This window comes from Tursiops truncatus, chromosome 6 (genome assembly GCF_011762595.2).
Source record: "Tursiops truncatus isolate mTurTru1 chromosome 6, mTurTru1.mat.Y, whole genome shotgun sequence".
Taxonomy (NCBI): domain Eukaryota; kingdom Metazoa; phylum Chordata; class Mammalia; order Artiodactyla; family Delphinidae; genus Tursiops; species Tursiops truncatus.
Genome location: NC_047039.1, coordinates 20,527,254 through 20,551,683, shown reverse-complemented (window position 1 = coordinate 20,551,683; position 24,430 = coordinate 20,527,254). Strand labels below are relative to the sequence as shown.

At 42.1% G+C, this 24,430-nt stretch overlaps 1 protein-coding gene across 3 annotated transcripts; it reads right to left on the bottom strand.

The window, feature by feature from the left end:
- Positions 1-1,441: 1,441 nt before the first annotated feature.
- On the bottom strand, positions 1,442-15,435 carry NFIL3 (nuclear factor, interleukin 3 regulated). 3 transcript variants are annotated; one of them, XM_073805876.1, is made up of 2 exons: positions 15,231-15,435; positions 1,442-3,307 (listed from the first exon to the last, which is right to left on the bottom strand). In XM_073805876.1, exon 2 carries the CDS (start codon positions 3,129-3,131, stop codon positions 1,743-1,745), a length of 1,389 nt encoding a protein of 462 aa, XP_073661977.1. In that variant the 5' UTR covers positions 3,132-3,307; positions 15,231-15,435; the 3' UTR covers positions 1,442-1,742. The 3 variants fall into 3 exon arrangements, with proteins under 3 accessions (XP_073661977.1, XP_019791856.1, XP_073661976.1); XM_019936297.3 differs by lacking the exon at positions 15,231-15,435 and adding an exon at positions 14,560-14,821; XM_073805875.1 differs by lacking the exon at positions 15,231-15,435 and adding an exon at positions 5,375-7,806.
- Between the last annotated feature and the right edge of the window lie 8,995 nt (positions 15,436-24,430).

The following is a 24,430-nucleotide window of genomic DNA, read 5'->3' as shown; positions in this document are numbered from 1 at the left end:
CAGGCAGTCAAAAATGCTGGAGACCCCCAAACTGGGATGTTATAACTGGGCCCTTCTTAGGTGCCACCACGAGATACAGGTGACAGAGTGAGTGTTAAGTCATCCTGCACGTTTTAAATTTTATTTATTTATTTATTTTTGGCTGTGTTGGGTCTTTGCTGCTGCGCGCGGGCTTTCTCTAGTTGCGGTGTGCGGGCTTCTCATTGTGGTGGTTTCTCTTGTTGCGGAGCACGGGCTCTAGGTGTGCGGGCTTCAGTAGTTGTGGCACGTGGGCTAGAGTAGTTGTGGCACGCAGGCTCTAGAGCGCAGGCTCAGTAGTTGTGGCGCACGGGCTTAGTTGCCACGGCATGTGGGATCTTCCCAGACCAGGGCATGAACCCATATCCCCTGCATTGGCAGGTGGATTCTTAACAAATGCGCCACCAGGGAAGCCCCTGCACATGTTTTATGAAGCCTCCAAGTCCTCCCCCTTACTTCTAGAATACAGAAGAGGTCAGTGTGAGAAGAAACAGTTCTGGAGAGGGCTTTGGTGAGGAGAAGAGCTATGGGGAAAGCTGTGCTTGATCAACATCCACCCATTCCTTCCACCCCACTCAGAAGCCAGTCCCGCCTTGCAACAGAAGACACATTTGGTCTGTATTTGAGGACACTTACTTCTATGGGGCAACTGAGGATCCTGGACAAATGATCAGTCATGATCATATCATCGGTTTACTTAGAATGATGCTTTCTTCTGGACTTCTATATTATAAAGAGTTTCCAAACTGGAGCTATTATTTATATTCATCTTTAACAAATAGTAAAAAAAAAAAAAAACAAGTCATTACATAGACTGAATGTGGTGGAATGGGATCATTGATGTGTTCCTTGAAATTTTGGAAACTAAATAAAACAATATTTCACTAGCTTAATTCCCTAGACTTATATTCGAGAACTGTTAAGATTTACAATAACATAAAAATGACTTCATCCTTAGTCTTTTATCCACTCTTTTAATGAACCTCTAAATAATAAACTAGGTCAGTGATTCAACTATCCACATCCATGTGTCATACTTAAAAGAGAGATGACTAAAGAGACAATGATGCTAAACAAGTTGGATTTTTCTACTTAAAAAAAAAAAGGATAGAGAAAACGTAACCTTAAAGAAAAATAGATAATGGGGAGTAATTTAGTAAATTACTAGTCTCAAATGCAAGAAAATGCATTCCCCACCCCCTCTTCCCTACTCTCCCTCTTTGGAAGGTTTTCAAACTTATCATAGCCTGGGCCAAATTAGAAAAGGAAATATTATGTGTTGAACTTATGTTTTGGTTTTCCCTTACAGATGGGAGAAAACTCCCCCAAATAAGTAAAATGCAGAATATCTTAATACAGTATCTACTTTTGTAACTTAAATTGCTCTTTCTTTCCCATAAAATTAAGTGCAATGGAGCAGAAGTTCTGTGTTTGTCACCAATCCTTTATTGAAACTGGTAACTTACACACTTTATAATAGAACAACAAAAATAATGTTCAATATATACAGCCTTTGCAATGGTCTATTTGACTATACACAAGGCAGAGTGATAACACAGTCTAATCTTCATAATAATTTGTGCACAGAAAGACACCCAACAGTCAACATGTGAACATTACAGTGAAATGACATCACAAGTCCAGTGAAAATTCAGCCTAATACAAAATGTACTATCTATTGCAAATGACATCTCTAAATGCCCAGAGCTTGTTCAGTAGTAATTTTACCCAGAGTCCGAAGCAGAGATTTGGTGTGTGGCTATAAGTCTTTTAAGTGAGACCACCTCTGCAGACAAGTTGGCTATCCCCTGCTTCAAAAACAAATTCTCTGGGTCAGAGACTTTGTAACCATTGTCTTTCACTTCGACCACTCCAGTTTTGTAACTACTCTGAGTTTTGCCATTAAGTTCTTTTTGATGCCAGTGTTCAGATTTGAGAGACCAATCTTGAATGTTAGTCACTTGCACTGAAAAGGGAGTGAGAGAAGAATGTACCAGATTGGGGGCATTATGCTTCTCAAGTTCGAAATGTCTCTTAGACGTCATGTCAACAGGCGAAGAAAGTTTTTGTGTGCCATCAAATTCGTGATCGAAGGCTTCCACTTTTATCTGCATGGCTTTGGCTTTAATCCGAAGCTTGTGCGGCAAGGCAGAGGAGTTCACTTCTGGAACTTTAACCACTGTGGCGTGGACACGCTGAAGTTCGACGGGAGAGTGGATTGGGCCCTTGGGAACCTGCTGCTCGTCTTCTCCATCGGATGACTTTCCTACTGCACCTTCATCGGTTTCTGATGTCCTTGGAGAGTTACTGGAGGATCGGTTGACCTGCAGCAGAGGGGGAGAGTGTGAGTAGCCAGGAAAAGAATTCCCCATATAGTTCTGGTACACGGCCGCTCGGTAGGTGCCCGGGTCATCTCTGGGCTCCCTGGCATAGCTCTCCAGTTCCATCGGCTCTTGCTTGATGACCTGGAACTTGCTTTCTGGGCTTCTGCAGCCACTCTGCCCAGGGCCCTCCTGCGAATGTTCTAGCGAGGACACTTCTGAAACATCAGACAGAGAGCTCTGTGGAGAGTGCTTGATGACAGAAATGCAACTGCTGGCCACCATCGAAGGCTCGTGCTCATCCACAAAGGCGCTCACGGTGGATTTGGAAGTCTGGTAGTCTTGAAAATACACAGCTGTAGAATTACTGAGTTTCTGAATCTCCTGGGCATAGGCTGTCGAGCTAATTAAACCAAACTTTAATTTTAGGGAAAGCAGTTCAGCTTTTAAAGTGGCGTTTTCTTCTCCCAGTGCAATGAGTTTGTTCTCCAAAACCAGGTCATTCAGTCGACGCTTCTCCCGAGACCTCTTGGCAGCTTCGTTATTTTTCCGCCTCTTTTCCCAATACATGGCATCTTTCTTCTCGTCGGGAATGAATTCCCGTTTCCTCCGACATGCTGAAGATTTGTTTTTCCCCACACTTCCTTCATTGAGAAGGAGCTCTTCCCCTGTCGTCAAGTCTTCGGAGACTTCGGATAAGGCAGAATTAAGCACCATCATCTTGTCCACGCTGCTACCAGCATCAAGAGATGCCTGCTCCTTCTTGATGCTCTGCATTTTTCTCAGCTGCATCAGAAACAACCTTAACCTATATATGCGGTGAAGGAGAAGAAGTTATTTCCTCAGTAATCTCAAATGCTTTAAAAACTGCGGTTTAAAATCCATCAATATTCTTCTTTTTGTTCGACCGTCCAGGATAAATCTCTTCGGCTTCTCTCACCAAACGGAGTAGGGGTCTTCTAGGTCACCTGCAATACATGAAGAGAAACAGTTATCCATTTGGTAAATATTTATTACCAATTATGTACAAGAAAGTGCACGAAGCATTGAGGGTCAATATTTCTGCCCTTCAAAGAGTTTACAATCTTGCAAGGAAAATAAGTACCCAAATACCTATACGGTAAAGTTGTAAAGGACAAGTCCACAGTGAGACCTGTGGTCCAGGACAGTGAGAGAAAAAAACACATCTGCCCCAGGGAAAAACAGAGGAAGACTGTGTTTCAGGAGAAAAAATGGTGGGGTGGGGCATGTGGGGATAGGACATTACAGGAAGGAAATGACAGATCGCCTCTGGTTGGTAAGTTTTTAAATAGTACTTGCATCTTGTGGGGCTTCTGAATACTTTTAGATAGCACTTATATCACTGCCAAGCAAACAAGCTCACCTCATAAAAGGAACTTTTCCAAGTAAACCCCTTTAATATCAGTAAACAAATTCTGTAATTACATGGAATCAAATAAAAACAGAGCTAAATTTTTATTGCCACAAAAATAAAAATAAAAGCCACACAAACAACTGAGTTGTAGTTGTTTAATCTCTTATGTGGCTGATGTCATGGTCATTCTCCCAAGTGACTCAGCATACCTGAAAAGGACTCTTTTCAATAAAGCCATCTCTTTTGACACATTTGTGCTATGAGGTTAGAAATGTTCTTTTTTTTTTTTCCGGTTCCTTCAAATTGATTTATCAAACATTCACTTAAGATTGAAGCATCCACAGTGCTTTTTTTGGTCCTGACAATTCTGTCATAATAGATTTCATTGATAAAGTAGCTTCAGACTAAAATAAACGCTTATTATTCAAAGGGATTTTTTTTTTTAAGTACAGTGCCTTCTTGAAACTTAAAATTATTTTAAACCAAGAGAATGTAATTATGGAAAGAATTTCTTTCCATTTTACTAATTAGTTTCAAACAAAATATAAGAACTCAAAAATAGAACCATCAACTAGCTTCCTTTTCCACTGATGACATATTTATAATCTGAACTTGGCCTGACAGGAGATAATAAATCCATATTAAGTTCCAATAACAATCTTCTCGTGGTCATTTTGGATCTGTCTTCCTGGACAGGGCTTCTCTGTCTAATTTTCCAGTAGGTAATACTTTCATAAAGGAGATATGGTAAGACAACTGTTCATTCGGCACTATCTGTATATGGCACTCTTCCTGCCCTATTAAAAAGATTTAATGTTTTTGTTTTAGGTCTCTCTTTCTTTCTTGTGCATAGTTTTATAATGACTAATGACGTTTAATTTTATCAGCTGGAAAAGACTGCCAGCTTCCTGTGTCTTTTCCAGAAGGAATGATGTAATAATTTCAGGATCATCAAGAATAAGGTTTAATGCCATGTTTCTGTCCATCAAATTGAGCCAATGGAAACAGTGAGTTGCAACTTAGCAAAACTTGTGATTACAAATACCGAGCTTCCGTTTGTTTTTGAAAATATAGCTTTAATGGGAAATGAAGGCAATGAGTCTGCCACAGCAGGCCGTGATGGTGTAGAAAGGGGAGCTTCCTAGTTATCACTTAGTAAACAACCCTGCTTCCTATATTTCCAGTTAGGTTTCTTGTTCTGATATGAAAACCCCTTTTCCTTCAATATACTGAATGGATTCTTCCCTCCTGTCAAGAATTTGTATTCCCTAATTCAGTTAAGTCTTCCCCCCTGAAATCAAATGAATGTTGAAGCAAAGAGTAAAAATTCCAGTTCCAGGAAGATAATTACATTGAACTTTTCCAAGATGCTTTTTAAATCTCCACTGTATCCCCAGATACTACTGTTTTTTAAAACATTATGCAGTTCCTTGCACACTATTATTCTGAGTATTTTCTCCACTTGAGACTCTTTCTCTTCCATGCATTTTTTAATTTGTCCCTTCCTTGGGGAAAAAAAATTACATTCCTTTTACATTTCACCTCACCTATGAGTTTTTACAGTTATGCTTTTGAAATGCCCCACCATTCTGTGTTAGTTACCATTCCTAAACTTTTCATTCTTTCATCATTTCATGTTGTTTCATCATTTCAAACCTACATTGAGTGAGTTGGGACTCTCTTCAATCTCCTGGTCCAAAGAATCGCGCTGAGTCCAGTGTGAGTGAGGGCGGGCAGGCAGCCCTTGCCACACTGCATAGAGAAAATAACACTACTTCCATTTAACAAAAATATCCCACTTGTCCTAAAATCTCTTAACCCATTTCTTCTGGGTGTCTAAGTACTTTATGTCCACTTTGTCGTCTTTACAACTTTGTTGGTACATTCAAAACCTGCAGAAAAATCTCATTTCTTTTCAGTTAATATTCTTCCTATTTGAATTTCACTATGTGTACTAGAATCTGGTTCTTCCTTCATCCGCACATATTAACTGCCTCTATGATTCCACCAGCAAATCAGGCCATAACGACATTAGGATATTTTCTGTAATATTATTTATCAAATAACCTTGCAGTGTTGAAAAGAGTTTATCAGCAGTGCGAGATACCGTAGAGAGAGGTGCTGATTTTGTACAATGTGTATCTTCCTACATGTTTGTTTTGTATGCCCAACTAGACTGCAAATTAGTTCAGGGCTCAACTTAATATATTTGTATCCTAGCAACAAACTGAACCTATTAGGTGCTCAACATCTGATTGACAGTCACTCATTTGCCTTATATAAGAGAGCTTTGTGCCAAAAACACTTTGTTGATAAATTCTTTTAAATCTGATTATTACATAAATTCTAAAAAAGATATTTAACTTAGTAACAGACAGCTTCTCTTATTCATTCCTTGACTTATTCAACACATATGGAGCACCTACTGTATACCTGGCACTGAGCCAGACTGGGGGCACATAAAGAGTGAAGGAAGAATCAAACTCCCAAGAGTCAAGGGACCCCTTAGTCTTTGGTGGGAGACAGGCTTGTGAATACAGCGCTCATCCAGGGGTGTGCTAGGAGCACCGCCAACAAGGGGTGTTGGTGCACATATCACATTGTTTCTAGCTGCACTGCCTTTTTCTTTGTATGGTGACAGTAAAAACAATTATAACAGGTGCCATTTACTCAACACTGACTATGCAACAGACACTGTGAGCCTGGCCTGTCATTATTTCACTGCCCTCATAATAACCACTTTCAGATGAGAAAACTAAGGCTCAGAGAAGTTAAGCAACTTGCCCAGTGTCACACAGCGAGTTAAGGGGCACAGCTAAGATTCCAGGACAGCCCTGACCCCAATCCAATTCCTCTAACAGTACCCATTCCTGTACTCCCAGAGGGTTGTTCTGGTGTATATCCCTGCAATGCATCTCATTTACATACAGTTCCTTTCTGTGTTACTCTCATTTCTGGGTAATATATGCCCACTTACTAAGTGACTTTGGGGGCAGTAAAGCACTATTAGATGCTGCCAGAACTTCTTTAAGACAACAAAGGTACCATCTGGAACTTTTCTCCAGCTTCCACAGAGTTGTATAGCCTGCAAGTATTTAATGAATTGAGAAAACATTCTAAATTTTCATATCTCTGCTAAAATTTTAATCTCCGGGCAAACCTACATGCTAAAATAAATAGAAGGAAAAAAATTAAAGCTATTAGCATTGCCACCTGTGATTTTTTGGTACACAACCAAAATGTATCCATTTTCAACATGGTGGGAGAGGGCAGTTAAACCACAGAAAGACTGAGTGACTTTCCCAAGGCCATGCAGCACTAGAGGGCAGAGGTGTTGAGGGCAAAGAATCTATTTGTGCCCTTCAACAATAAATTTAAATTAAAGTGAATGGAAAGGTGGTTTACAACGCCTTCTAAAGACATCAGTTTTTATGCTCAACTAACTAATGACTTTATTTCAGTTCCAGTGTTTTCCCTTATGATTAATTGAACAGTCATTTCACCTCTGCCTCATGTTTTCAGATCACCACTAATGCTGTGTTACATCAGTCACCACTAGTTTCCTTTCTGGTGAATAACTGACACTAAATGACAATTCTATGATGCTGGGGTATTCGGCACGATCAGCTTCATTACACGCATTAGATAATACGGGTGCTTCTTAAAAACACAAATAAAAGGAGAAATTTAAGAGCAGGAGTCATCACATTCTAATGACATATTTTCCCACACCTAACTCGGATGCACCATTGCTAATTAATGCTTTTTTGTAGTACATCACACTATTTCTACAGGCAGGAGTTATGTTTCATAAACCCAGATTTTAAAGTCTATTTAAGTCAGATGACCTAAACATTGTTTTTAATTAAGATAAATTTGGTTTAGAAAATTCTCTAAAAGAATAAAGCTTTACAACACTAATTCTAGCCCAAATTTCTTTTTGAGGAGGGACCTTATGACTTATGTTTACAATGACAGACCTGTATCTTCTCTGGCCGCCAACACATCTCTCAGAGAAATATTGGTGGACAATTCAAACTTGTTACAAAACAAGAAGAGAAGAAACGTTTTGTTTCAAGCATCTAAAATCTTACTAATAGCTTAGATGTTAAAATCTACTATGAGAAAAAATCATTATTATTTCTTTAAAGAGATTGCAAATTGCTTCTATTTGATACTTTGATTTTAACATTCTGTCAATACAAGATGAAATACTATTTGATGTGCCCAATGATTTGGAAATATTTTGATAGAACTACCTCATTTTACCTCTACTCTCTGAATGTACTGTTTACACCCTCAGAGGTATAGTATAGATACCACTAAAGAAAAAAATTCTTTTATGTTAAACTACAAACCATCTCTCTACTAAGAGGCAGTTGCTTATTTTTGAGATAAGTGCCATTTTAGTGAAAAAATAAAGTTAATGAATCAATTCACAGCTCTTTAAACTAGTAATACTAGCAAATGTTAACCTACATTTTCTTCCTGTGGGTAAAATCCATGACACGATTGTTTCAATAAAATGCTTTACTTCTTTTCATGGATGAAAATAAAATCTAGGGGGGAGTGGGGGATGAAAAAACTAAGGAAACACTGAAGTTGCATGAGGATTTTCTAATCAGGCTGAAAAAATGCTTTTTAAATTAAGAAAACTATGTTAAACCTCTTTAAGTACCAGTGAAGTGCCTCCCATTAATAATATAATTCTGTATCTAGTAACACAGACTCTGAAGTCAGAGAGAAATGTATACTTGATCAAGCTATGAACACACACATAAACAGACTTTCACACTTTTCCAAAATCTATCCTATCATAGCAACAAACTGGCCTACTTCTTCTATTCGGGTACTTCTGTAAATGAATGTGTCAAAACCAGAGCAAGTTTATGATAAATGAAAATATTTCAAGTTTCTTGCCCTTTCATCCTCAACAAAGGACCACTTGAAAATTAGATTTAAACTTAATAAATATGATGACAACACTGCATTTTATTATAGCATTGATATAATTTAAGGGATTGAAATATGAAATAGTATGACCTGATGTTCTTTTACAAAAAGAGGCTACTGTTTGTAATCTAACTCTCAATGAAAATATTCTGAAGACTGCTCAGGGCAAATGCGCAGATGCTAACACATCCAAACAACTTCAAGGCTTGAGGGAGGGGAACTGGGAGGATGGGGGTGATGAAATACTAATGCCTTATGAAAAATTCTGCATTCACTTCAAAATGGGGACCATTTGTTTTCTTGAAAGTTTCAAAAAGATAATTTATCAGTCTAGCAACTAATTTGAAATCTTAAGGGACATGGGTAATTATGAAGTTACCCAGTTATAAGAAATTCTGCAACAGGTAAGTAATACCAGACTACATGCAACATGGGATAATGATGGGGAAAATGCGGTGCATGCAGAGTTGGCTGAGGAAATGGTATGGTAGGGCAAGGTTTTGAATGTCCCTAATTATACTGAAGGATCATTCCAATTTTCCTCAGCTTGACTTTTTAATTTCTTGTTCACTTTCCTTCCCAGTGAGCAAACGATTACAAATGTCATTTATTATGTGCCTCATGAATAGAAGAAATTATTTTAAATGTTTATTTTTAGTGTTTATTTGAAGGCTACTTAACTCCAGCTTTAGATCCCTAGAAAGTTAATTAATAAAAGACACCATGTTCTGATAACTAAAAGGCTTATAAACATCATTCTGCTTCCAATGAAAATGAGTCCTCAAAGCACAGATTATTACAAAAGGCATCTAGTAAATCCCTACTAAACTTTCTTACCATAAAAACAAGCTAGCATACTCTAATTAAAACCATATGAGAAACAGTAATTTTTTAACTACAAGAAAGGTATTTGTAATGAAATTTGAGAGATAATTGGGGGTGGTGGCAATACAAGCTCATTTTGAAACTGGAAAACTCTTATGTAATGTCTGTGATCAAAGGTCAATGTCTTTCGACATTCTTATACAAGTCCAATCTGGATAAAAATCAACTCAAATATCATTTAGAAAAATAACAGGATATCAAACAATGTGTTAACCCTGTGAAATACAGGCATACCTTACAAAAACAAGAAATGAATATTAAAGGAAACTTCAATTACATTGTTTCTGTCATATTTTGAACTGAATCCCAAGTGTGCTCTCATTCCTTAATACAAATTAAAAATAAACAACTTTGAACAGCATCAATGCCATCTGGATTACAATGGAAATAATGAAGTATGTGTGATTTTACTAGGGTAAAAATAAAGCCTCGGCAATATGACTGCACCTTTTCCATTCCATGCTGCAATCACATTCACGTCTCAGAACTGACTCTATGGACCAAAGCAAGGTCAACTAGAAATATCCACTCAGCTGGTGAGTCAGGCACATTGCTCAACATGGGAAAGGGCCTGAACAAAGGGTTTTAATTTTCAGCTTGTTGCATCATAGTGATGTTATAATTGCACTGCGCAAAGATAAGTCTTTAACACAGAAAAGGAAATTGTTTCAAAAACTCCAGTGAGCTTGCACTCACATTCAGGGAAGGGACAGAGACAGAGGGTCACCCCACCCCCCCAATCCCCTTTTCAGGCTCCTGGCCTGGGCTGCTAATCAATTTCTCTTAGCCTCCACTTCCTCATGTCTAAAATGGGGACGATAATAGAACAGTCAACACAGTGCCTGGCACAGGAAGGGTACATGTTTAGCAAATATTAGCTCTTCACCTCATTTCTGAAGAATGAGCAGCATCAAGGAAACGATGATGATGATTAGTTCTAGGCCTAATTTTTGCCTCTCGTAATTCGTAGTGAAGCACTGCCCTATGTTGCAAGTGTAAGGGTAAACCAAACGAAATTTACTTCTGTGTTAGTCAAAAGGGCCAACCATCAGCAGTTGGGGCATGTCCTACCGTTTTAACCATACAGGCTGCACACACTCCCTCCCAACACAGCTCATCTGTGAGGTCTAACCAGCCTCTGATCTCAGACTAGAATTTTAGATAGAGAGATTATCCAGGACCAGGAAAACCATCACAGAGAGGTAAAGGGAACTGAAAAAGGGCACCTGTTTGGCACTTTTTACACCATTCCTGCAACCATCAACTCACCTCTCCCTGTTCCTTTAAACAGTTCCCCCAAACATTAACCCAATGACTTGGGTAGTCTGAGGTTCTGCAATCCTGTCAAGAATTCCCTTCAAACTAAAATTACCATCAAACGTAATAGCAAATAGTTTTGAGAAAGAAATTAATCATTATTAGAACAGAAAAGTACAGTATTTCAAGAAGAATCTTTTTTTTAAAGATTTTTTTGATATGGACCATTTTTAAAGTCTTTATTGAATTTGTTACAATATTGCTTCTGTTTTATGTTTTGGTTTTTTGGCCCCAGGCACGTGGGATCTTAGCTCCCTGGCCAGGGATGGAACCTGCACCCCCTGCATTGGAAGGTGAAGTCTTAACCACTGGACTACCACGGAAGTCCCAAGAAGAATCATTAACTATAGGCTTAGTGCAAACTTTATTCCTTATTGCACAGAGACTTAGGCAGTGAAAAATGAAGATGAATACCTTTATTAAAATATATATATATATATATAGTTCCTGGTCACTTTTACAGGAAACATTTACTGAGCTCCCCACAACTGCCCAGCTAAACAGGTTTTATTCCCTCAGTTTACCCTGGAGGCCTATGGAAATCAGGGCAGTGCCCAAGATCACAGGCTGGGGCCTGGGACCCAGCTCTTGTGAGCCCACAGCCTGTGTTCTTTTTTAGCACTTCACTGTTTCCTAACTACTCACTGGCCTGAAACTCAAGAGAGAAACCATTAGGGATGGGGTGTAGGATTTGATCCCACAGAAGCCAACTTTTCAACAAAGCACTGCGCTGATGCCCTTTCAGAGAACATCTGTGACGCTGCCCTGAATTCACTGCGATTTATTGCAGGAGCACAGCCTCAGAAGACTTATTGCCAGGATGAAAGTACTACTATATACTCTTATATAGCAGGACAGCGGCATCCACACAAGTGTTTTGATTTTTTAAAATTCTGAACTCGGGGGATTTGAGTTCTCTCTACTCTAGCCTTTGACCACATAGACTAAAGGTTCAAAAAAAAAAAAAATACATCGACTCGACTGGCTACAGTCAAGATGGGGCTCTCCTCGTCACCACCACCAATAGTGGACCTCCCCTCCCCGCAATTTTTGTGGTCTGTTGACATTTGGAGGTTTCCTTAGGTCTTTTTCACTTCACGAAAATCAGAAGCCCTCGGCTCCGACATACAATGAAGCCTCCCCGAACAAAGGTTCCTGCGGTGCTCAGAAGCTCAGCGCGCAAAAAGCAATACGGCAGGCCCCTGGAACTGCGGAGCGGCCTCGCCCTGGGTCCCTCCTGTCCCTCCCGCTCTCCTGGCTCCCCTCCCGCCGCTCCGGCTGCCCTTGCATCCTCCCCCTCCCTCCTCCTGCCCAAGCGAACCCAGAGCGCATCGCACTCTCGGGTCCCGGGCGGTCCCTCGGCGCCCCCCCACGCGCCTCCCCAGGACCCGCCCCCACCGGGTGGGCGGCGCAGCGGGGCCTTGGCGCCGCCAGGACCCCCGCGCCAGAACAAAGGAATGTGAGGAGGGGGCGAGGAGCAGCAGCACAGGCCGCCCTGCAGCCCCCATCCAAGCGCCGCCCAAGGGCGCTCCCTGCTGCTAACCGAGGTCCGCGCCCGCCACCCCCACATCGCCCCCAGACCCCAAGGGCCCGCAGGAGGGAGGGGTGGGCCGGGAGGCAAGGGAGCACCCCTGAGGTCGCGATCGGAAGGTGGCGCTACGCGGCCCCCTGCAGGCCCGGGGCTCCCGGCCTGCGCTCCAAAGTAGGTCGGGGTCTGACATTCGGGGCCTGGAGCAATATTAGCTTCTTGGAAAGCGACTTCAATTACTTGGGGTAATAAATTTGTTCCAGAGGTGAATCTCTGTAATACGTCCCCTCCTCCGCCCCCCTCCCACCTAAAAACCGTCCACAACCCTGCTTTTTAGTTATTTTAATAGTACATTAGGGGAAAACAAATCTGACATACACACGCCACCATATACATATATTCACATACACACTACGTAAGAGTCCAGGGACAAATTTAAAATCTGGGTATATTATATATTCATATAATCCTCACACGAATAAAACTAGGACATCCACCAAAAAAATATAATCTACTAACCTATATCTGTTTCCCATAAATCATATCTGGTCTGGAGAAAATAAAAATACGATGTGAAACAAATACTGTGACCCCATTCGCTGTTGTTATTTACAAAAGCCAAGACCAGAAGATGACACTCGGCCATCCCCTGCTGTTCTCAGGGAACAGCACTTTCCTAAAGTGTCCTTTAAAAAGATAAATGGGAGTCAGCATTCAGCAAGTCAACGGGCTCTGCGAAATGCCTTCCTAAAAATACAATCTTATCAAAGGTCTCCGAAGGCGTGGAGTTAAAACTACAGCAAATGGCCTTGAACTTGTATTTGCACACAGCCCTGGAGAAAACGCCAGAAATAGCGCTGTGAGGCCACAATTGTTAAAATGTGATAGGGCTAAATTTAGAAGAACGCACATTTCATTTAGGGCAAAAGACACACATTCGGCTGCATGAGCAAACTCAATGCTTACCCAGTTGTCTACTTTCCTGTTTAAAATATCCTTAAAAAAAAAAAACTGTTACAGTGACATTTTAAAGGCTGAGATCGTCCTACTTTCTTTGTAGCAAGATTATAAAATCACGTAATTAGCTCCCTCTTCCTGTGCTCACTGCCAGCAAATTCGTCCGTTACATAATACAACATTTCCAGGAAACTATTATGTGATCTGTCTTGTGTCTGAAAAAGCAATGACAATAAGGTGAGAAAAAGGGCTGATCGAATGGAATGCATTAAAATTAGGAAGGTGGGGAGGTGAACGTCACAATGGTTCGTCCCAGGTTTAAAAATAATAGCTCAGAACACCTAAGGGACGAGCTCGGGTAGTATCCAAGATCAGAATACAAACCGAGGAATTCTTCCTTTCATGTTTTGTAGGAGTGTTTAAAAATACATCTTTTTTATTTGGGACGTAGTATACAGGTAATGATCCAGTATCCAACGCGGCGCTAAAATTACCAAATCATTGCACACGTACGCGCACATTCCCACATCAACCCGTAATCCTTGCCAATATTTCACTGTGGGCAGATTATGCAATGTATGCAAGTACAAATCCCACAACCTCCCCGAGCGCTGGTAAAACACGCTGACGACAAACAGGGTGGAAAACGTCTGTGCAGACTCAGCCCCGGACACAAACAAACGCAGCGCAGGCATTCTCCGAATGCCGTCACCATTCACGCTACCAACGCTCTTTCTCAACGAGAAAATCAAGACTCTTCCCCATTACTCAGCTCCCCTCCTCTCCACCGCCGCCAGCCCCGCAGAAGGGACGAGAAAGAAAAGAGCGCTGCCCTTCCCCACGAGAAGGCTCAGCCTCGGCTCAGCCTCCCCGGCGCTCTTCTCTATCAAAACATCAATTTTCCTGAAATCAGGAGACATTATGCAACAGCAGCAGGGGGAGCGCAAGCCAGCCCGGACTACGTGCCGGAGCGACGGCGCTGCAATCAAAGCAGCCACCTTAAGGTGGCGAGTCCCCCTCCTGACAAGGCAGCAAAAGTTTATGTAATGAATGCCCCGCGCACACTCGCAGCCGCCGGCCAGCTCCGCGCACAGCCGAACCCCGCGCACAGCCTAGCCCGCGCCCCGCGCCAGCCGGCCGCGCGCCCCGGGAGCGGGCGGGGAGCGGGGCACCGGGCCCGGGCCGGCGGTGGGCGGAGCGCTTACCGTGTTCCTGCTCTCAGGGCGGCGAGCTGGGGTGGCGGGGAGAAAGAACGGGGCCCGTGAGCGAAGCCGGTGGCGTTCGGGGATCGGGGTCCGGCTGGGCCTCCGGGTCGGCAGGCGGAGGCGAGGGCGCGGCGCGGGAGACGGGCGGCGCGCCGGGTCCGCGGGCGCCGTGGCCGCGCCGGGAGATGTGTGTTAGTAGGTCAGTTCCGAGCGCGGCGCTACGTCGCCGACCGCCAGCCCGCCGTGACGGGCGGCCCCGGCCCCAATCGCCGAGTCCGCACCCGCCCCCAGCCCGCCTCCAATGGCCGCGGCCAGCGGAGGCAGGCTCTCCGGTGCCCCGCCCTCGCCACGCCCCCGCCCCCTCCCCCTCCCGGCAGCGCCACCGGCAGCCCGCGTCTCTTCCCGGCCGCGGCCACCGCCGCCGCCCGAGTGCCGGGACGCCCAGCGCCTGGGGCCCCGCGCCCCGCTCCAGGGTTGCGCAACGGCCGGCGCGGCCGTCTCGACCGGAGCGAGCATGGGGAGGGGCCCGAGACCCCTGCCTCACCGTCCCGCTCCCCTCACCGCCTCCTTCGCCCTCTCGGTCACCGAGGTGCCTCTCTGAGCCCAGCGACCCTCGCTCACTCGCAGAGGCGCGCGTTTCGTCTCCCCGAGCGCGCAGCCGGCCAAGCTACCTGTTGCCGACCGAGTGCCGGGCCGAGGGCCGCAGGCTGCCGCGGCCCGGGCGTGGCAGGGACCTCCGCCTTCCCCCTCCCCTCACACTCTGGGAGGACCCCTCCTCCTTGGGGTGGGCGAGAGGGGAGGCGGGGGGCTGGCGAACGGCCAGAAGCCGGGACGAGCAGCAGAGGAGAGGGGGCCGGGCGGCCGTTCCGAGCCCCGCGGTGCTGCGTAAGCAGAGATTACAAAGCCCGGCGCGTCTCCCCTGAGAGCGCGACTGCCCGGAGAGAGGGGGCGGATGGAGGGGAGAAAGCGCAACGCATGAACACCGCCCCCTCTACTATTAGGACGAAGATGTTGGCTGCAAAGTTGTTGCGTAAGACGACTGGCAAACCAAGCTGGCCGAGGCCCATCGGCACCCACCCGCCTCGTCCCTCGGCCGTGCCGAGTGTGGCTGCCCGGGGTGCGGGTCCGCGGGGTTCAACCAGCTGGTACGCCCGCTGGCGTTTGCTGCTGGGGTTTGAGACGGCCGCTCAGGATCTCTTTTCTTAATCTCGAAGCTAGGAGCAAGTCTGTCATTTCTGCCTCTAACTGGATGTGGTTGTCTTCTCCCCCAAATTCCCGGGCTACGTAAGAGACCTAAAGAAATGGGAGAAAGGGCACCTCGCGGCGACTTAAGTCATAGAGCTAAAGACTGTAAAGGCACGTGGCACACACATGGCGCATTTACAGATAAAGCGGCAGTGCCTGCCTTTGCTAAGGGAGCCATATTCCTGACAGTGACGCACCGACTTGCCCAAACAGAGAATGTGGCAGGTGCAGAAGGACCTCCTGTCTGCTTGGACTATGCGGGAGCTGGTCTGAATGCCTTCCATGACTTTCCACTTCTTTCTCCTATGATAAAAATACACTTTTTTAAAAAAGAAAAATTTGAACTAAACACCAAAGTAGAGTGAACACCCCCCTCCCCCAGTTACCATCACCGACGTCCATCATCAATAGAAAATATGCTTGCTAATTTGTCTCTTTTCTATCTTCCCCATTCTCATATTACAGAATTATAAGTATCCAAAGACTGATGCTTAAACATGCTTATCACGTATCAGGTTTCTGGAAGCCTTCACATTTCAAACTGTTCTCCAAGGACAATGTTGTGGTTCAGAACACACCCATGTTCACAATTCATCTGATAAAGTGTAGGTTTATCAACAGGGCTCTGAAAACGTAGACATGCAATATGAGTTTTAGCGTCTTTCCCAAATCCACCTTTCCAGATGCTTGCCAATTCAAGAAGCACATCTCTGTATGGCTTTTGAGTCAGTCACCTCTATTAGACATTTATTCCAAAGAGTTGACTCCTTTGATGAAAATGAATCCTGATTTTGGTTTATATTTTCCACTTTTCTCACTTTTACTAATACATTTCCTTTTTTCCAAATCCTCACAATGCCCATTATAGCTTTGAAAATCTCTCTTAGATGAAATTAAAACCATATGCATGTCAGTTACCTTTTCAGGGTTAGAAATGCAGCTAGTTCCTAGAAATCCAGAGCCACCCAGAGCATACCCCCCCGAAAGATATTCTCCACACTGTTCTGCTTTTTAAATAATTTCATAGAATTCCAGAGCTGTTGTAGAATGAGTAGTAAATGGCTTTATAGAAAACAACTTAGAAATTCAAGAAAGGTAGGTAACATGCTTGGAGTCACCCCAGTTGGTGATAGTGGAGGAATTCTCTGAACCTGGAAACTGGTTCTTTATGCTGAATTTTGAAACCTGATGCTCCTCTAATTACTTGAGGGTATTCTAGATTGTGCCTGTATCATATTTGTGCATCATTTTAAACTGCCATCTTACTTGGAAATCAGGTGAGGTGTAAAAGACATCTGTGATACCAACTTAGAAAATAACTCTTTAGCTCCTCCTGGTGATTAGGAAACCACCAAACAATATGACGATGGATCTGTCTGCATGACTCGAGGTGATGTGTCCAATGTTATATCCTAGAACATTCACAGACTAGGCAAGCACTTGCAGATTAATACGAGTAAATGGAGCATAAAACCTGAAACATAGGAAACAAATTATTCAGGTTGGGGAGGCTTCCAGTAAGACAGCAGCATGGGCCTGAGCGTAGAGCAGGGTTGCCACCACGTCCCTGGGAGGAGGAGGAAGAGGGTTCTGGTTCAAGCGATGAAGTCAAAACTTCCTTACCCTCAGCTCCTTTCAGTGCTGTGGGGGAGGGATGAGGGAAGAGAAGATCAGGACCGTGATGAGAACTTCTGGCAGAAGACAGTCAACCACATTCAGCCTTATCTGACTACACTACGAACACACTTTCTGATTAAGCGAATATAACACCAATAACTTGAGAGAGGAATGACTAAGAATGTGGCCTCTCCTTTTTGAGATGGGAAGCACCCTACGACTGCAGATGTTTCAAGGGAGAAAATACCTAAGAGGACATATGTATTCAGAAGTTTTTACCCTGGGCCTCTTCAGGCAGGGGTAGCTGCAAACTGGGATATCTAATGAGAATTCAGGTTCGCTGAATGTGAACTGTGGCAGAGAGAGAGAAAATGCCCCATCTAAGGGAAATGGAGTCTGCCCTCTGATGGACGAGTTCGGCAGCAATGCCCCTGGGAAGAGAGGCATTGGAGGCTGAAAGTCAGGCTCCCTACCTAGTGATCCAGATTGGACAACTCCACCTCATGGGTTCTAGATAGTGGCTTCTGGATTTCTTTGCAGAACACTTTCCACAACTGAAAGTCCTTTGGTGACCCCTGGGGCACCAGGGGCAGCATCGGGGCCCCTATGTCTATGACCCTTGTCTTTCCACTGCACTGTGGTTTTTGAGGCTCTTCTGTCCTTTTATTAAATTTCATGGACAGAAGGTGAAAAAATTCTAGGAACCCATAGGTTTCATTTATTTATTTATTTATTTTTACATCTTTATTGGAGTATAATTGCTTCACAATGGTGTGTTAGTTTCTGCTTTATAACAAAGTGAATCGTTATACATATACATATATCCTCATATCTCCTCCCTCTTGCGTCTCCCTCCCAGCCTCCCTATCCCACCCCTCTAGGTGGTCACAAAGCACAGAGCTGACCTCCCTGTGCTATGCGGCTGCATCCCACTAGCTATCTATTTTACACTTGGTAGTGTATATATGTCCATGCCACTCTCTCACTTCGTCCCAGCTTACCCTTCCCCAACCGCATCGCCTCCAATCTATGCTCTACATCTATGTCTTTATTCCTGTCCTGCCCCTAGGTTCTTCAGAACCATTTTTTTAGATTCCATATATGTCTCAGCATACGGTATTTGTTTTTCTCTTTCTGACTTACTTCACTCTGTATGAGTCTGTAGGTCCATCCACCTCACTACACGTAACTCAATTTGGTTTCTTTTTATGGCTGAGTAATATTCCATTGTATATATGTGCCACATCTTCTTTATCCATTCATCTGTTGATGGACACATAGGTTGCTTCCATGTCTTGGCTATTGTAAACAGAGCTGCAATGAACATTGTGGTACATGACTCTTTTTGAATTATGGTTTTCTCAGGGTATATGCCCAGTAGTGGGATTGCTGGGTCGTATGGTAATTCTATTTTTAGTTTTTTAAGGAACCTCCATTCTGTTCTCCATAGTGGCTGTATCAATTTACTTTCCCACCAACAGTGCAAGAGGGTCCCCCTTTCTCCACACCCTCTCCAGCGTTTATTGTTTATAGATTTTTTGATGATGGCTGTTCTGACTGGTGTGAGGTGATTCCTCATTGTATTTTTGATATACATTTCTCTAATGATTAGTGCTGTTGAACATCCATTCATGTATTTGTTGGCAGTCTGTATATCTTCTTTGGAGAAATGTCTATTTAGGTCTTCTGCCCATTTTTGGATGGGGTTGTTTGTTTTTTTGGATCTTGAGCTGCATGAGATGCTTATGAATTTTGGAGATTAATCCTTTGTCAGTTGATTCATTTGCAAATATTTTCTCCCATTCTGAGGGCTGTATTTTTGTCTTGTTTATGTTTTCCTTTGCTGTGCTAAACGTTTTAAGTTTCATTAGGTTCCATTTGTTTATTTTTGTTTTTATTTCCATTTCTCTAGGAGGTGGGTCAAAAATGATATTGCTGTGATTTATGTCATAGAGTGTTCTGCCTATGTGTTCCTCTAAGAGTTATATAGTGCCTGGCCTTACATTTAGGTCTTTAATCCATTTTGAGTCTATATTTTGTGTGTGGTGTTAGGGAGTGTTCTAATTTCATTCTTTTACATGTAGCTGTCCAGTTTTCCCAGCACCACTTACTGAAGAGGCTGTCTTTTTTCCATTGTATATTCTTGCCTCCTTTATAAAAGATAAGTTCACCATATGTGTGTGGGTTTATCTCTGGGATTTCTATCCTGTTCCATTGATCTATATTTCTGTTTTTGTGCCAGTACCATACTGTCTTGATTACTGTAGCTTTGTAGTATAGTCTGAAGTCAGGGAGCCTGATTCCTCCAGCTCCGTTTTTTGTTCTCAAGATTGCTTTGGCTATTCGGGGTCTTTTGTGTTTCCATACAAATTGTGAAATTTTTTGTTCTGCTTCTGTGAAAATTGCCATTGGTAGTTTGAAAGGGATTGCACTGAATCTATAGATTGCTTTCGGTAGTATAGACCTTTTCACAATGTTGATTCTTCCAATCCAAAAACATGGCATATCTCTCCAACTGTTTGTATCATCTTTAATTTCTGTCATGAGTGTCTTATAGTTTTCTTCATACAGATCTTTTGTTTCCTTAGGTAGGTTTATTCCTAGGTATTTTATTCTTTCTGTTGCAATGGTAAATGGGAGTGTTTCCTTAATTTCTCTTTCAAATTTTTCATCATCAGTGTATAGGTATGCAAGAGATTTCTGTGCATTAATATTGTATCCTGCTACTTTACAAAATTCATTGATTTGCTCTAGTAGTTTTCTGGTAGCGTCTTTAGGATTCTGTATGTATAGTACCATATCATCTGCAAAGAGTGACTGTTTTACTTCTTCTTTTCTGATTTGGATTCATTTTATTTCTTTTTCTTCTCTGATTGCTGTGGCTAAAACTTCCAAAACTATGTTGAATAATAGTGGTGAGAGTGGAAAATTTTGTCTTGTTCCTGATCTTAAAGGAATGGTTTCAGTTTTCCACCACTGAGAATGATGTTGGCTGTGGGTTTGTCATATATGGCCTTTATTATGTTGATGAAAGTTCCCTCTATGCCTACTTTCGGGAGTTTTTTTTTAAATCAAAAATGGGGTTGAATTTTGTCAAAACCTTTTTCTGCATCTATTGAGATGCTCATATGGTTTTTCTCCTTCAGTTTGTTAATATGGGTTATCACATTGATTGATTTACGTATATGGAAGAATCCTTGCATTCCTGGGATAAATCCCACTTGGTCATGGTGTATGATCCTTCTAATGTGCTGTTGGATTCTGTTTGCTAGTATTTTGTTGAGGATTTTTGCATCTATGTTCATCAGTGATATTGGCCTGTAGTTTTCTTCTTTGGTGACATCTTTGTCTGATTTTGGTATCAGGGTGATGGTGGCCTCATAGAATGAGTTTGGGAGTGTTCCTCCCTCTGCTATATTTTGGAAGAGTTTGAGAAGGATAGGTGTTAGCTCTTCTCTGTTTGAAAGAATTCACCTGTGAACCCATCTGGTCTTAGGCTTTGGTTTGTTGAAAGATTTTTTTTTTTTTTTTTTGAAAGATTTTTAATCACAGTCTCATTTACAGTGCTTTTGGGTTTTTTTGTTTTGCTTTCTTTTGTTTTGTTTGTTTGTTTTTGTGGTATGCGGGCCTCTCACTGTTGCGGCCTCTCCCATTGCGGAGCACAGGCTCCGGACAGCAGGCTCAGCGGCCATGGCTCACGGGCCCAGCTGCTCTGCGGCATGTGGGATCTTCCCAGACCGGGGCACGAACCCGCGTCCCCTGCATCGGCAGGTGGACTCTCAACCACTGCGCCACCAGGGAAGTCCTACAGTGCTTTTGATTGGCCTGTTTATATTTTCTATTTCTTCCTGGTTCAGTGTCAGAAGGTTGTGCTTTTCTAAGAATTTTTCCATTTCTTCCAGGTTGTCCATTTTATTGGCATAGAGTTCCTTGTACTAATCTCTCATAATCCTTTGTATTTCTGTAGTGTCAGTTGTTACTCCTCCTTTTGAAATTTCTGAGTCTATTGATCTGAGTCTTCTCCCTTTTTTTCTTGGTGAGTGGCTAATGGTTTATTAATTTTGTTTGTCTTCTCAAAGATCCAGTTTTTAGTCTTATCAATCTTTGTTATTGTTTCCAACATTTCTTTTCCATTTATTTCTGCTCTGATCTTTATGATTTCCTTCCTTCTGCTAACTTTGGGGGGTTTTTGTTCTTTCTCTAATTGCTTTAGGTTTAAGGTTAGTTTGTTTATTTGAAATGTTTCTTGTTTCTTGAGGTAGGATTGTATTGCTATAAACTTCCCTCTTTGAACTGCTTTTGCTGCATCCCATAGGTTTTGGCTTGTCGTGTTTTCACTGTCATTTGTTTCTACGTATTTTTTACTTCATCTTTGATTTATTCAGTGATCTCTTGGTTATTTGGTAGTGTATTGTTTAGCTTCCATGTGTTTTGTATTTTTTACAGGTCTTTTCCTGTAATTGATATCTAGTCTTATGGCGTTGTGGTCGGAAAAGATACTTGATACAATTTCAATTTTCTTAATTTTGCCAAGGCTTGATTTGTGACCCAAGATATGATCTATCCTGGAGAATGTTCCATGAGCACTTGAGAAAAATGTGTATTCTGTTATTTTTGGATGAAGTGTCCTACAAATATCAATTAAGTCCATCTTGTTTAATGTATCATTTAAAGCTTGTGTTTCCTTTTTATTTTCAGTTTGGATGATCTGTCCATTGGTGAAAGTGTGATGTTAAAGTCCCCTACTATGAATGTGTTACTGTCAATTTCCCCTTTTATGGCTGTTAGTATTTGCCTCATGTATTGAGGTGCTCCTATGTTGGGTGCATAAATATTTACAATTGTTATATCTTCTTCTTGGATTGATCCCTTGATCATTATGTAGTGTCCTTCTTTGTCTCTTGTAAGAGTCTTTATTTTAAAGTCTATTTTGTTTGATATGAGAATTTCTACTCCAGCTTTCTTTTGATTTCCATTTGCATGGAGTATCTTTTTCCATCCCTTCACTTTCAGTCTGTATGTGTCCCTAGGTCAGAAGTGGGTCTCTTATAGACAGCATATGTACGGGTCTTTTTTTGTTTCCATTCAGCCAGTCTATGTCTTTTGGTTAGAGCATTTAATCCATTTACATTTAAGGTAGTTATCAATATGTATGTTCCTATTACCATTTTCTTAATTGTTTTGGGTTTGTTATTGTAGGTCTTTACCTTCTCTTGTGTTTCCTGCCTAGACAAATTCCTTTAGCATTTGTTGTAAAACTGGTTTGGTGGTGCTCAATTCTCTTAGCTTTTGCTTGTCTATAAAGCTTGTAATTTCTCCATCAAATCTGAATCAGATCCTTGCTGGGTAGAGTAATATTCGTTGTTGGTTTTTACCCTTTCATCACTTTAAATATGTCCTGCCACTCCCTTCTCTCTTTCAGAGTTTCTGCTGAAAGATCAGCTGTAACCTTATGTATGTTATTTGTTGTTTTTTCCTTGCTGCTTTTAATATATTTTCCTTGTATTTATTTTTTGATAGTTTGATTAATATGTGTCATTGTGTGTTTCTCCTTGGATTTATCCTGTATGGGATTCTCTGCACTTCCTGGACTTGATTGACTATTTCCTTTCCCATATTAGGGATGCTTTCAACTATAATCTTTTCAAATATTTTCTTAGTCTCTCTTTTTTTCTCTTCTTCTTCTGGGACTCCTATAATTTGAATGTTGGTGCATTTAATGTTGTCCCAGAGGTCTCTGAGACTGTCCTCAATTCTTTTCATTCTTTTTTCTTTATTCTGCTCTACGGTAGTTATTTCCACTATTTTATCTTCAAGGTCACTTATCCATTCTTCTGCCTTAGTTATTCTGCTATTGATTCCTTCTAGAGAATTTTTAATTTCATTTATTGTGTTGTTCATCACTGTTTGTTTGCTCTTTAGTTCTTCTAGGTCCTTGTTAAACGTTTTTTCCATTTTCTTCATTCTATTTCCAAGATTTTGGATCATCTTTACTATCATTACTCTGAATTATTTTTCAGGTAGACTGCCTATTTCCTCTTCATTTGTTTGGTCTGGTGGGTTTTTACCTTGCTCCTTCATCTGCTGTGTGTTTCTCTGTCTTTTCATTTTGTTTACCTTACTCTGTTTGGGGTCTCCTTGTCACAGACTGCAGGTTTGTAGTTCCCGTTGTTTTTGGTGTCTTCCCCCAGTGGCTAGGGTTGGTTCAGTGGGTTTTGTAGGCTTCCTGGTGGAGGGGACTAATGCCTGTGTTGTGGTGGATGAGTCTGGATCTTGTCTCTCTGGTCAGCAGGACTGCATCCGGTGGTGTGTTTTGGAGTGCCCTTGACCTTATTATGATTTTAGGCAGCCTCTCTGCTAATGGGTGGGGTTGTGTTCCTGTCTTGCTAATTGTTTGGCATAGGGTGTCCAGCACTGTAGCTTGTTGGTCATGGAGTGGAGCTGGGTCTTAGTGTTGCGATGGAGCTCTCTGGGAGAGTGTTCACCGTTTGATATTATGTGGAGCTGGGAGGTCACTGGTGGACCTATGTCCTGAACTCAGCTCTCCCACCTCAGAGGCAGAGGCTTGACACCCAGCCGGAGCACCAAGACCCAGTCAGCCATATGGCTGAAGAAAAGGGAGAGAAAAAGAAAGAAAAAGAGAAAGAAAGAAAGAAGAACATAAAGTAAAATAAAATTTAAAAGTTATTAAAATTTTAAATTATTAAAAATAAGAAAATTTTAAAGTAATAAAAAAGAATGAAAGAAAGAGACAAGAGCAACCAAACCAAAAATCAAATCCACCAGTGATAACAAGAGCTAAAAACTATACAAAGAAAATAAATAAATGGACAGACAGAACTCTAGGACAGATGGTAAAAGCAAAGATATACAGACAAAATCACACAAAGAAGCATACACATACACACTCAGAAAAAGAGAAAAAGGAATATATATATATATATATATATATATATATATATATAACAAAAAAAAAAAAGGAAGAGAGAAACCAAATCAAGAAACAAAT